The 14,595-nt window shown below is 34.3% G+C and overlaps 1 protein-coding gene across 1 annotated transcript in view; it reads right to left on the bottom strand.

Annotated features, from left to right (window-relative positions):
- Positions 1–14,224, bottom strand: part of LOC122107911 (probable ATP-dependent DNA helicase HFM1) — a 46,674-nt gene extending 32,450 nt beyond the window's left edge. The window contains 7 exon segments of the mRNA XM_042679779.1: positions 1,654–1,745; positions 1,956–2,036; positions 5,350–5,397; positions 9,103–9,236; positions 10,075–10,169; positions 12,002–12,094; positions 14,177–14,224. Of these exon segments, the coding sequence (XP_042535713.1) occupies positions 1,654–1,745; positions 1,956–2,036; positions 5,350–5,397; positions 9,103–9,236; positions 10,075–10,169; positions 12,002–12,094; positions 14,177–14,224 (591 nt within the window).
- Positions 14,225–14,595: the final 371 nt, after the last annotated feature.

Genomic DNA, 14,595 nt, shown 5'->3' with positions numbered 1-14,595 from the left:
ATACAACCCAGTGCCTAATGCATAGTAAAAAGCACTCAATAAACACTGTTCTTTTTCGTCTTCCTTTATAGCCTTCTATATCTTATCAGTCATAATTCCAAATATTTAATAGAAAATAATGCTTCAGGTAATAAAAAATTTGCATTTTATAGACTAGCTTTGTCAGATGACTAGTAAGCACACTCTGTGCTTTGTTTCCCTTATCTATAAATGGAACTAACACTTGTTCTAATTTTCTTGTTAAACTAAAGATCAGATCAGTCATTGTTAGTATTGGATATTTTATACTTTTATTTTCTTCTTAATGAAGAATATTTACATGAAAATATAAACCTTTTACCTTTCATAAAATTTTGTTCAGGTGATTTCTTTATAACAACTAACATTATCTTATATAATCCTTAGTATACTAATGTTATTATGCTAATCAACACAGGTATTTAAAATTAAATACAATCATTTCAATTTGAGATTAAAAATTTTATTTTACAAGTATCTTGTTTCACATTCATGTTTCCAGCAAAGAGAGGAAGAATCAATGTAGACAACAGGCACTATAAATATGCCTGTTGCCAGGTGCTCTATAATCCTAGCTACTTAGGAGGCTGAGATCTAAGGATCACAGTTCAAAGCCAGCCCAGGGGAAGAAAGTCTGTGAGACTATTATTTCCAGTTAACCATTGGATAACCAGAAATGGCACTGTGGCTCAAAGTGTTAAGAGTACTAGCTTGAGCACGAAAGCTCAAGGACAGCACCCAGGCCCTGAGTTCAAGTCCTATGACACATACATACATATACATACACACTCACTCACACACACACACACACACACACACACACACACACACACACACACACACACACACAAGGAAGGAAGAAAGAATATGCCTGTGATGTGGCTGCTACAGGTGCAAAATTGTCCCCACTGTGACATTTTAACTTAATATTCTCATCTTCATAATCATTTCTTTTTTCTGGACTATAATTGATACTATTTTATTTCAACTGTTACTGCTATGCTGGTGCAAAAGATTTAGGGAAAGGTTGCCACAACCCTAGATTCCAACTCACTGTCCTTTACTCATACCAGACTTTCTTAATATATCATGCTACATTGTCCTGAAATCTCTCTCACATATTTGTCACTACCAAATTAATTAGCATTATCAGTTAAGTTGTAAATAGTTATTACACCTATTTTGAGTATGTATATAAACTTTCTCAGCTCTGATAAAAATGCAACTGAAGACCAAATATATTCTAAGACATATTTCATGTCTTATGACAGAGATACACTGAAGGGAGATGTAATTACAAATGCTTTCCTTTTGGGGCTGGGAAGGTGGCTCAGTGGTAGAGTGCTTGCCTTGAATGCATAAGGCCCTGGGTTCAATTCCTCAGCACCACATTAGCAGAAAAACAGGAAGTGGTGCTGTGGTTCAAGTGGTAGAGCACTAGCCTTGAGCTGAAGAGCTGAGGGACAGTGCCCAGGCCCAGAGTTCAGGCCCCATGACCAACAACAACAATAAGAAAAAGCTTTCCTTTTGACTTGTTCAATAATAAATTATATGAAGCATATATAATAGTTTCTTCTCCAATAGTTTTTGTACTATATCATTACCTATTTATTGTTCTCATGAAAGTTAACTTACCAGATCTGATAAAGTTTCTTTTCCACTGATTGTACAAAATTTCTTCACTGTCTCAAATGTAATATAATACCAAGCCATCAATCTTCCTGACTCTGTAAGAAAAAAATACAAAAAATAAACATTCTCTATATTAGCTTTAAATGATTAAAAATCATTTTAACAACATTTCCTTAACCTCTACTCTTGGTTGATAATGGAGATTACAATTTAGTTTTACTATGATCTAAATTTGAGGAGAAAAAAATTAAATTTTTGTTAGGGCAACAATAATTAAATTTACCAACAATCATAAGAAACATTACCTGTTGGTTTGAAATTAACATCACCATCCATCTTTATCAAGTCCAGGGATGACAAGTCATTAAGATTTTTCAAACATAATTCTGTTCAATAATAAAAATCATTTCAGTGAAACAGGGAAATAAGGCAAAATAGAATTATTATTAAATATGCTATAGAAATGTTTCTAATAGTAACAATAGTATAAATAAAAACATTTAATAATAAAAGGAGATTTAGCACATAGAGCACTTGAAACAATATATATGTATTACCTAGTTAATTCTCAAAATAATATTATTATTTCCATACACAGGTTGGGAAACTGAAGAGTAGAGGCTAAGTAATTTGCTCTAGGTTGAAGGAATTGTTGTGCTATTTGTTTTCCAATATGAAACAACTTTATTTTTCTTTGTTTTAAATTTTTATCAAAAAGACTTATGCTCAAAGTATATAGTCAAATAATCCTACAAAATTTGTTACAAACCCCCAGTCTTTCCCCTCCTTCCTGTTTGTACTTCATTGGACAACCACGTAAACCTGTTTTAGTTGATGATTTCAGTATTTACTTCCATCTAACTGAGCACAATCACCATTTCTACCTGGAATAGGAAGCCCTATTACTACAATTGACATGGATTAGTAGATCACTAATAAGTGTATTCTGCTAATTACAATTTTTAATCTACCCCATAGTAGAACCCAGAAAAACTAAGATAGTTCAGAGCAGAGTAAGTAGTAAAACCTATTCAATCCTCTTCCCCTCCTCTCTCTGTCTCTGTCTCTCTGTCTGTCTTTCTCTCTCTCTCTCTCTCTCTCTCTCTCTCTCTCTCTCTCTCACACACACACACACACACACACACACACACACACACAGAGTCATTAGAAGTGTTTGCTTAGGAAATACTTTAAGCAACATTGTTTTGGCAGTTGGATAGTTTAATGTGTTTGCTAATTAAAGCTCTTGAAGTCTTTTCTAATTTTCTTAGACATTTGTGGGTATGTGCTGGTCCTGAGGTTTGAAATCAGGGCCTGGGAGTCACTGAGCTTCTGTGTTTAAGGCTAGCACTCTACCACTTGTGTGCCACAGTCCTATTTGGCTTTTCTGGTGGTTAAATGGAGTCTTACCAACTTCCTTCCCAGGATGGCTTTGGATTGTAATCCTGAGGTCTCAGTGTTTTAAGGAACTGGGATTATAGGCATGAGCCATAGGCTCCCAGCTTAGACATAATAAGGCAGCTCATTACCCATTAATCAGTCAACCAATCAAGGAAGAATGCTTACTATACTTTATGCACTATTCTAAAGGTTTATCTACTAGGTTCACAGCAGTGTATTTTCCTTATATTTTACTTAATCAGCAAATTGTGGTTTAAAAAAGCAATCTACACAAATAAAAGTTTTGGTATTGAAAGCTACTATCATGAAAAGTAAAGCTGAGAAAGGCTAAAGAGAATGTAAGGTTTTTTTAAACTTTTAAATCTTGTATTTCTAATATATTGCTACATAATTTCTAATATAAAGGAAGTATATAGTCACACTGATTATCAAAATAAAGACATTATCTTCTCCAAGAACAAGGAGAGCAACAAAAATGACATCACAAAAATCTATCTTTCTCTCAGTAAAAGTAGATTTAAATAAGCTGATACATAGAAAGACTACGCTGAGTAGCTGATTTTTAAAGAGGCTTGAATGAAATAAAGATATAGGCCATGTGAAATACTTGAGAAGTGTTTCAAGAACAAGAAACAGACTGTGTAAAAGACCTGAGTAAGAACAACTAGGTTTAATTAAAAAAACAAAAGCCAATATGGAGACAGAAGAATGAACAAGGGGGAAAGCTAAAGTGAGAAAAACAGGCAGGGATGAATCTAGTAGGATTCTGTGGGCTCTGGTGAGAATTTGCATTTTATTCTAAGAGTGAGGTGGAGTTACTGCAGGACATTGAGCAAGAAGACATAATCAAGTTTAGAATGCAGCACACATTATGCTAAGGTCCTTTCCTGAGAGATTTAAGGCAGACTTCATAAAATACTACCCCAAAGTACTCTAAAACAACGGAGATACAAAGGCTTCAGAATCATAGATTACTATAATCTGTCTGCCTTTCTGTTTGAAGCACAGTAATATTCTGACCTTCCTAAGTTTGTAGACACTTAATCTAAAGAGTTCCTGCCATACATCCAAGAGGAAGGAATGATACACAAATAGGCCAAGAAAAATCTAACAAACTGGCCTTTCTAAGTTTCAGTTTATTACCAATAGGTGATACTCATTTTGGCAGTCATAATTCTACACAACTGTCTACCTCTCATCATACTTAAGAATAAAATCACACATTAAATAGTAAAGTTCTTTTCAGAAAAAACTCTTTGGATCTCTGGATCTCCATTTTGGAAGGTTCCAATGGCATGTAAAATTTTGATTAAATAAATATATTATGCTTTTCTCCTATCCATCTATCTTCTCTTATACGTATATCAGCCATGAACATTGCAGTGAGTAAGGAAAAGATACTAATTGTTTTCTTCTTTACATTACCAATTCTTTTCAGTTATATAATGTTCTTTATAAGCAAAACTTATCTATGAAAATAAGGCAAGCATGAACAATAATTCTCCCAACTTAACAAAAGATAAAATATTAAAGTTATATAGTTAAATATCCCTTGAATTATCTGATTTTGTTTATGTGTTTAATCATTATTATTAAAATATACTTCAGTTTAAAAAAAATTAGAAAATTAGTCAGTTGTGGATAATTTACAAGTATTTTTCAACAGCACATTACGAATATATAGTTATCATTGTTTCAGCAACAAATTTACTCTTTAAAGAAGATAGCTTATGACTTTATCCATATCTTTGAAGCTATATTGACCACATGTGATTATCAAAGTAGACAAAAAAACTAAAGTTCACAAAATATTTTTAATGAATTCATTATTTTTCTTTCACTGAAAGACAGTCTCAACACAATGAAGAGCTAGAATATCTAATTCTAATAAGTGCCTAATATTTTTATATTTTTAAGACACAAGCAGTAAAACACTAAATGATTAATTGAATAAGAAAGCTGGGATATGACAAGAAAATATCACTGGCAAAATAGGGATAAGAAATTCATCATCAATGTAAGCTTATTTTCAATTAAAACTAGGCTACAAAATAAAAATAATTTTATTACTAAGCAGCATTTTCAAACACTATGGTCACTGTACAAATAAATAAGCCAAGTTAACATACTATATACAATATTAATCTAAATGCTAAGCTTTATTTATGTGTGGAAAAGAACTAGTTTATACTTTTTTCTGAAAAGAAGTTTGCTATTTAGTAATAGTTTACAAAAGAATATGCTTGCGTTCATAAAAAATTTTAGAACATGTTATTTCTGGGAGGAAATTCATCTAACCTTGTAATTTTGCTTCAATTCCTTCTTTGTTCAATCCAGATTTAAAACCTGTATAAGCCATGAAAATTTATTAAAAAGTTAAAATAGAGTGGATTTAACTTATCTTTTATAGGTTCAGTTTATACCATCACTTGGAGAAGAGTACTAAATATCATATAGGAAAAATAGCTTAATGAATTGATGCGATGAACTCTCTATAAATTATTTGTTTTACAATCCTTTCAATACCAATTGGCTATCTTTTGCCTCTTTTTTGTATTAGCAGTGAACAGAACTATGTGAAATAAGAACTATGTGAAACAAATCGCTTAGGTTTTACACACAATCATCTGCCAAGTGACTATTTTCTAATGGATTTTCATTCTAAAATGAGCACTGGTGGATCACATCTATAATCCTAGCTACTCAGGAAGCTGAGATCTGAGGATTGGGGTTCAAAGCCAGTCTGGGTAGGTAAATCCATGAGACTCTTCAATTATCCACCAGAAAACCAGGAATGGAACTGTGGCTCAAATGAAACAGCTCAAGGACAGAGCTCAGGCCCTGAGTTCAAGCCCCAAAACCAGCAAAAAAGCAAAACAAAACAAAAAACCAAACCAAAACAGAATAAAACAAAAAGGATGTTTCTATGAAAGAGTAGTAATACAACCATTTTGGAAAACTGCTATTTTGTAAAAAGTACATATGCTACTAACACAATTATACAAATATTTTCATACTGAAGGATATATATATATATATATATATATATATATATATATATATATATATATAAGTTCACATCAGTATTATTTAAAATTAAGAATTTTTTTTTTAAATCAAAGATGCTTTTAGGATGTGAAAAACCAACACACTTGGAGAAAAGATTTGAATATATACATTTGACAAGCTTTTTACTCAACAACTTCTATATATTAACCATAAAAATACAAAAAATGTGATTTAAAAGTAGGTAAAAGATTTGAACAGGTACTTCTGAAACAAGATGTTCAAATGACCAATAGGAAAAGGTCCCAGTGCAAGTACTCAACAAGGAAATGCAAAATCAAATCAACAACTACTACTACCATTACTATTACTACTATGCTACAACTACTCCTCATATACATACTATACACAAACACACACAACACAGGGCAACGACTGATATTAAAAACTAATAAAACCAATTATTGATAATCATGTAAAGGACTAGAATTCTTCTATATAGCTGTTGACAGGGTAAGTTGGTTCAACTGCTTTAGGAAAATTACTGTGTTTGAGTTATCTACTAAAGCTAAACATAAGTTATAGGCCTACTTTATTTTACTACTCTTACATAGATATACCCCAAAGAAATGAATGCTCATAACCAACAAGAGATACATACAGGATGCTGGGTGCCGGTGGCTCACGCCTGTAATCCTAGCTACTTAGGAGGTTGAGATCTAAGGATTGTGGTTCAAAGCCAGCCCAGGCAGGCAAAGCCATGAAACTCATCTCCAATATACCACCAGAAAACTGGAAGTGGTGCTGTGGCTGAAGTGGTAGAGTGCAAGCCTTGAGCTGAAGAGCTGAGGGAAAGCGCTCAGGCCCAGAGTTCTAGCTCCATGACTGACACAAAAAGGGGGGTGGGATCCATACAAGAGGAGAGTAGTTGCTAAAGTGGTAGAGTGCTTGCCTGGCAAGTATAAAGCCCCGAGTTCAAACCCTAGTACCTACAAAAAAAAAAGATACATTCAAAAATCGTAATAGATGACTAAATTGTATATCCATACTGGGAACAGCACAATAATAGCAAAGAACAAACTACTATGAATACACCTACTTATAATGGAATACTCTCATTAATATTATGTTGAGCAAACAAAACTAGAGAAAAAGGGTAAATATTATAAGTAAATGCTTGCATTTGTATCAAGAATGCAGCTAATATATTGTGATGGGAGCTTAATATTCATTTTGAAGTGGTTAATATTTGACAGGAAATTGGCATGAAGTAACCTGTGGGAAATATTCCTTATCTTGATCTGGGTGTGGTTATGCGTATGTGTGTACATATGTAAAACTTCATCGATCCTATCCATAAAAGAACTAAACCAGAAAGGGATAGAGGTGTGGATCAAGTGGGATAGCACCTGTCTAGCAAGCATGAGAAGGAAGAAATGCAAATTAAAACAGAACATTATTTATACATAACACTGATAAAAATATACCCTGAAGGTAAGGCTGAACAAACAGAAACAATAGGGCACCATCGAACAAAGTTGGTTGCTATGTAAGTCATTAAGGTAGCAATGTAGCAACAAGTATCAAATTTTAAAAATTTACCCAGTAATTCTAGATATTTATATACAAATGCATTTACACTTTGAAAAATACAAGGTTATTTTTCACTTTGTTCACAATAGCAAACAGTTACTTTTCCACTTTGTTCACAATAGCAAACAATTTAAAAAGGAAAAAGGTACAAAACAGTAAACAGTGGTGATTAAAAATAAAGACCTTAGCCTGGTGCTGGTGGCTCACACCTGTAATCCTAGCTACTCAGGAGGCTGAGATCTGAGGATCACGGCTCAAAGTCAGCCTGGGCAGGAAAGTCCATGAGACTCTTATCTCCAAAAAACCACCGGAAGGGACTGGGAAGGTGGCTCAGTGGTAGAGTGCTTGCCTTGCATGCCTGAGGCCCTGGGTTCGATTCCTCAGCACCACATAAGCAAAAAGAAAAAAGCTGGAAGTGGCACTGTGGCTCAAGTGGTAGAGCGCTAGCCTTGAGCTGAAGAGCTGACAGCGCCCAGGCCCAGAGTTCAGGCCCCATGACCGGACCCAAAAAACAAACAAAAAACCACCAGAAAACTGGAAGTGGCACTGTGGCTCAAGTTATAGAGCTCTGGCCTTGAGCTGAAGAGCTGAGGGACAGTGCCCAGACCCAGAGTTCAAGCCCCATGACTGACAAAAAAGTAAATAAAAATAATAATATTTATATTCTGATACTGACTTTTGAACTAAGCAAAAATACTCTCTAAGTAGAAATACAGATTGTTAAATAACACAGTTATTCATGGAGGTATTTTCTTTTTAGTTGAAACAGGTGCTAGTTCAAGCCAGCCTTCAAACTGAGATCCTTCAGCCTCTACTTTCCAAGTGATGGAGTTACTGATGACTGCTACCACACCCTGGCTGAGATTCTTTTGTAAAAAGGCTTATATTATCCTTGGAAATCTGAAAGTTTTGAACCTGTGTTGCATTAGAATGGTATTGCAATGAGTCAGGTTCTGGTATTCAGCAATCCTAATTATTTTAAGCTTTTAACTTGTTCTATAGGAAACAATGTAGGAGAACTAGATGTGTCTTAGCTTGAGAGCTAGAATGAAAGGCCACAGAAATAATATAAGTGAATTTAATTTCTTACAAAATAATGAACAGACACAAATTCAGAATAAGAGGCAGTTGACCATTTAGTATGGAAAAGATTGAAGACTTAAAAATTAACTATTTTAAATATTAGGCATTTTTCTTATTTTTACTAGTTGAAGCTTTCTCTCTGGTACTATCTTTAATGGTGTGAGTTGTAAAGCTCATTAAAAAGATTATAATAGAACACATAAAGTTTCCTCTTTCGCCTACTCTTGCCTCTAAAAGTATTTGTGACTGTTATTACTTTTTTGTTTCTGTTATCTATTAGTTTCTGTAATTTATTTTGTGAACTCTTAGTATAAACAGAGGCTCAGTGACTTGAAAAAATTATTACTTTTCCAGGACAATGTAACAAACCATAATGAGATGGGTTTTTCAAGGCTCTGATATAAAGCAAGGTTGATCGTATCCATTCCAACGCAATATTCACATCGGTGATAGTATGTAATACTATCTCTGCGTTTAAATGTTCAATAAGATGTCTGTGCAAACTAGGGAAAAAAACTCGGCATTATTAATATGAATCTGAAAACATCACCTTACTTTTAACTTTAATTATGTTCAATATGCTCACTGCTTATTTAACAATTCATGAAAGAAAACAATTTCTAAAAGTGTAAGAGAAAATCTGAAAAAGTCAATTCAACTACAAACTTCAACTTCTACTTGTTATGCCTCTAGAAGATACACTGACACTTTAAAAAAGGGTAGGAGGAAGAGTGAGCAAATGCAGTCACTATTTTCAATGTATGTTATGTAAAAACTGAACTATGTAAATTGAGGGTAGGAATGGGAAGGGGGAAAATGGGAGAGAATGCTGAAAGGGGTGACAATGATCAAGATGCATTGTATTCATAACCTGACTTATGGAACCGTAACCTCTTTGTACAAATACTTAATAATAAAATAAACTGAAAGGGTATGTGTGAAGAGTTGAATTATATCCTATTTTCCTACTAAATACTGAATGCCTTTCTCTCAAATTGTCTTTCGTATTATAAAACAAATTTAAAGATTATAATCATTTACTATAAATTAGTAATTATAAATTTTCATATTTATAAAATTTAATGTAATAATAGCTGGTAAGATCTTATTACAATTTAGGCCTTTTAAGCAAAGGACAAAAAGCACCCTTGAATAAAATTATTTTATTGCTATTTTTAAAAAAGAATTGTTTAGTATCTTAAAATGACTTTAGTTCAACTGTTGGAAATTTTGAAGAAAATCACCTTAGAAAACCACCAAACTAAGTTTTTTTGTAATATTTAAAAGAAAAAAGACAAGTTGTATTAGCATTATTATCTTTTTAGAATTTTTCTGTATTACCTGCTTTCTATAGTGTCACTACAAGCTAACATTTGAATGTACTTGTCTCTGGTACTTAACCGAGTCATAATAACTGCAGTAGCTGTAGTGTCAAACTGAAAACAAAAAATCATACAGAGAAATTCAGTAAGGATTAGAGTGTATCACTGACACCAGTTCAATAACTCAAGACCTTCTTTTTATACTAAACAGTCCCCGTGCCTTAAAATAACAGGCCTGAAAAGACTTAAATACTGCTTCTTAATTTGAATGTTAACTAAGAATGTAGTTTAAAAACCTTCCAAGAATATAATTGCAAATACTATTTTTGTTTCAAGTTAATATAATTTTTCTTTTTTGGGGGGGTCCGGTCGTGGGGCCTGAACTCTGGGTCTGGGTGCTGTCCCTCAGCTCTTCAGCTCAAGGCTAGCACTCTACCACTAGAGCCACAGCGCCACTTCCGGCTTTTTTTTCTTTTTGTTTATGTGGTGCTGAGGAATCGAACCCAGGGCCTCCTGCATGCAAGGCAAGCACTCTACCACTGAGCCACCTTCCTAGCCCAAGTTAATATAATTTTTGCAATATTGAAGTCAAAACAAACCAGTAATTGGTATAGTCTATACATAATCTTATTTATCCTTGTAAATTTGTTTTATATATATATATATATATATATATATATATTTTTTTTTTTTTTTTTTTTTTTTTTTTTTGGTGCTGCTCCTTGGGCTTGAACTCAGGGCCTATGTGCTGTTCCTAACTACTTTTGCTCAAGGCTGGTGCTCTACCACTTGAGCCACAGCTCTACTTTTTTGTGGTTTAACACTGATAAGAGTCTTATAGACTTTCTTCACTGGGCTGGCTTCAAACCACGATCCTAAGATCTCAGCCTCCTGAGAAGCTAGGATTAGGTATGAGCCACTGATACCCAGCTAACATAGTATTTTGATACTTTGAAAAGATATTCGTCCTGAATGTTCCTTGAATGTCTATATGAATGACTTCTTTATCTAAGGATCTGTCAGCACAGGGTGTATTTTAAAATGTATACAGCTGCTGGGCATCAGTGGTTCACACCTGTAATCCTAGCTATTAAGGAGGCTGAGATCTGAGGATCACAGTTCAAAGCCAGTCCAGGCAGGAAAGTCCATGAGACTCTAATCTCCAATAAACCACCAGAAAAAACCAGAAGTGGCACTGTGGCTCAAGTGGTAGAGCGCTATCCTTGAGCTGAAGAGCTGAGGGAAAGCACCCAGGCCCAGTGTTCAAGCCCCATGACTGACATACGTATTATATATATATATATATATATATATATATATATATATATACATGTATGCACACACATATATATGTATATGTGTATATGTGTATATACATACATGTGTGTATACACATATGTGTGTGTGTGTATATCTAAAGCAGCAGCTTGAGGCAGAAGAAAATAATTTTCTTTCTCTTTCAAATTGCTACCGTCTTTCTCTCAGGCGATTGGTTAAGGAGTTTATATAAGCTTTTAAATCCCGAGTATCCTTTGACCCAGTAGTTTCATGTCTGGAAACATATGTTAAAGAAAATAAGCTAAGATGATCTTGAGTATTTGAGGATGGCATATATGTATATGTATATGTTGATATATGCAAAATAATATAGAAACAATCTAGATATTCAACAGTAAAATGAATTATGACATATTCTTATGAATTCCTATGTAGTCACTGGAAAAAATGTTCAAATAATTTTCAATGATGATGTGAATATCCATAATGTATTATATAATGAACAAAGCAGAGAGACATCAAATCTCCCATATTTATTTGCTAATATTTAGAGGGAAAAACTTGAATATTCACAGAACAAAATACTAATAATGATTATTTGGGGTGATAATTTCTTTTTGTATTTTCTATAATTTGTAATTTCTCTCATGAAAATTTTTTAAACTTACAATCAGGAAAACGCTGCATAATTTAAAATCCTTTATTCCATATCCCCATCCATTTTTCTTCCAGTTGTAAACCTCCTCTTCAGCCTTTAAAGCCTGGACCCAGATAAATAGAAAAGTCAGAGTAGTGACCAAGTGACTTAATATAAGAAAATCTTTCCAAAGCCAGGTGGTTACAGTTCCAGTACTTTCTAGAGGATGGATTAGATAAGAGTAGACCTGCCTGTGCCTCAGGGTCCGCATCTGCAAAGTGCGTACATCGGAATATATGCATCATGAAATGGTTTCAGGATTAAATAAATTAGTGTTTTAAAGTATTTACTTAATAAATCAAGATAGATAATGAACAATGTCAGCCAGAGACACCTATTAAATTGTGAAAATTTTTGAAGATCCTCCTTTTCTCCCTCTGATTTTGGAAGTGATTGAAGGCAATTTGTTTCCTCTGTGCTTTAAAGAGAGGCAGGGTTATTGGAAGTGAGGTTGACCATCCAGTGAATGTACATCAAAGTATCAGAATGTACCTTCCCAAAGTACAGGAGAGACAATGGGAGCATTGCTGGTGCACATTAGGGTTTTGTTGGACAGCTCTGATGTAAATAAGATAACTCAATTAGTCATTAAGGTGAGGAGATGACATCAATTGAGATCAAACTTCCTGGGTGCATTCTTTTCTTCCTGGAGGAATCTGGAAACTTAGCTTATCACTCAATGAGAGAGAGAGAGAGAGAGAGAGAGAGAGAGAGAGAGAGAGAGAGAGAAAGAGGGAGGGAGGGAGGGAGGGAGGGAGGGAAGGAGGGAGGAGAGCCATATACAAACACAGAGTTAATTCATATGTCTTAGCCTACTGAAGAAAGAAGAGGTGATAGTTTTATTTTAATGGAAAATGAATTTTCTCACTCAGAAATATACACGGATCTGAGGCATCTTCTGTCTTCAAATAACTTAGAACCAACCAATATGTCAGTTCTTGATATATTGAAGCACTTAAGTAACTAATTATTTTAAAGTAAGAACAATAAAATGACCTAGATTTGATATTTTAAGTAAATTTGAGTTAAAAAAAAGTCTAGTCAGGGCCAAGAATACAGCTCAATGGTAAAGCACTTAGTGTAACATAGATTGAGTTGAGAGAGAGAGAAAGAAAGAGAGGAGAAAGAGAGAGAGGAGAGAGAGAAAGAGAGAGAGGAGAGAGTATGTGTTCTGGGTATCAAATGTCTAGTTTTTATGTATTTGGCATTGCTCGATCCCCAAGCCTATAACTTATTTGACTATTTGACCAGTATCTCCTTATACTGTATCCTTTTGAAACTAGGGCACGATTTTAACTTTATATTAGTATATCAAGTATTTCTATCTCAAAACTAAAGCTTAGCATTTTAAAAGCATTACTGTTTCTTAAACATGTCCAATTGTCTCCCATTTTATTTGCACATGTTGATCTTTCTGCCTTGGACATTTTATTTTTGGATGTTTGCATAGCTTTCTTCCACGCTGCCTTTAGGTCTCTACTCAGGTGAGGTCTCTGCTCAAGTGTTACTTTACTAGTAAGGACTTTTCTCTCCACCTTATATAAAGGAGCAATCCACTTCTGATTTTATCCACCCAGTATCTCTAACCTGTCTTCAATTTTTTTCTGAAATATTAAATGTTTTCTTATTGATTTTTATTTTTCCCCATGAGAAGAAAGGCTTCATAAGGACTTTTAGTTTGCTGTTTCTGGTACTCAGTCCAAGACCTGGACATAGAGTAGATACTCAGTAATTATTTCAGAATCTAATATGTTTTAATTTATTTTAATACATTATTATCTCAGATTATCTTCAAACTAGCCTTAGAGGGTGAGAAATATTTTGGGTTTCCAGAGAGAAAACAAGCCTAGAGAAGAAAAGCAATTACCCAAGTTCACACAACTTGTATGCATTGGGGTTATGGCTATCTTAGGGCTATAGTATACTCTTGTAGCCACTTGGGTCCTGATCTGTCTTGGTTTTCATGATAATCTCTGCTATAGGTGCAATCCCTTTGGTTTGAGTTGTGTAACACCCTGATATCTATGCTTTGAGTCATATTTCACCATCAGCAGTCACTTGCCAAGAGACTTGCCAAGAGACAGGACACTTTAATCTGAGCAGAATTTTCCTATGTGGACCACTTTCCCAGAATAGCCACACCTACCTCAAGGGGGATCCGGCTCAGATTCTGTGTTAGTTTTATTTTCCTCATCATTGGGACAAAGTTTATGACAGAAACAATATAAGGGAGGAAGGACTTATTTTGGCTCACAGTTTCAGAGGGTTTAGGCCATGGTCACTTGACCAGGTTTCTGAGCAGGACATTATGATTGCAGGGGCATGTGAACCAGGACATTCTTCCTTTTATGTCACACAAGAAGCAGAAAAAAAGAGGAAGCAAAGAGGTATATTCTTTAAAGACACTTCCCTTACCCATCCTCTTCCTCCAGCTAGGTCTAACCTCCTGAATTCTCACAACCTCTCAAAATAATTCTACCAATTGGAGAGTTACATTCTTATTCAAACCATAACAAATCCCTATCACTTCAAGGAGACTTCAGCGCAAATAGAAGATCAGTTCAC

The sequence above is a fragment of the Dipodomys spectabilis genome, unplaced genomic scaffold, assembly GCF_019054845.1.
Source record: "Dipodomys spectabilis isolate Male_0828 unplaced genomic scaffold, ASM1905484v1 ptg000054l, whole genome shotgun sequence".
Lineage (NCBI taxonomy): Eukaryota > Metazoa > Chordata > Mammalia > Rodentia > Heteromyidae > Dipodomys > Dipodomys spectabilis.
The sequence above is the reverse complement of the archived record's forward strand: the minus strand, read 5'-3'. Positions and strand labels throughout refer to the sequence as shown.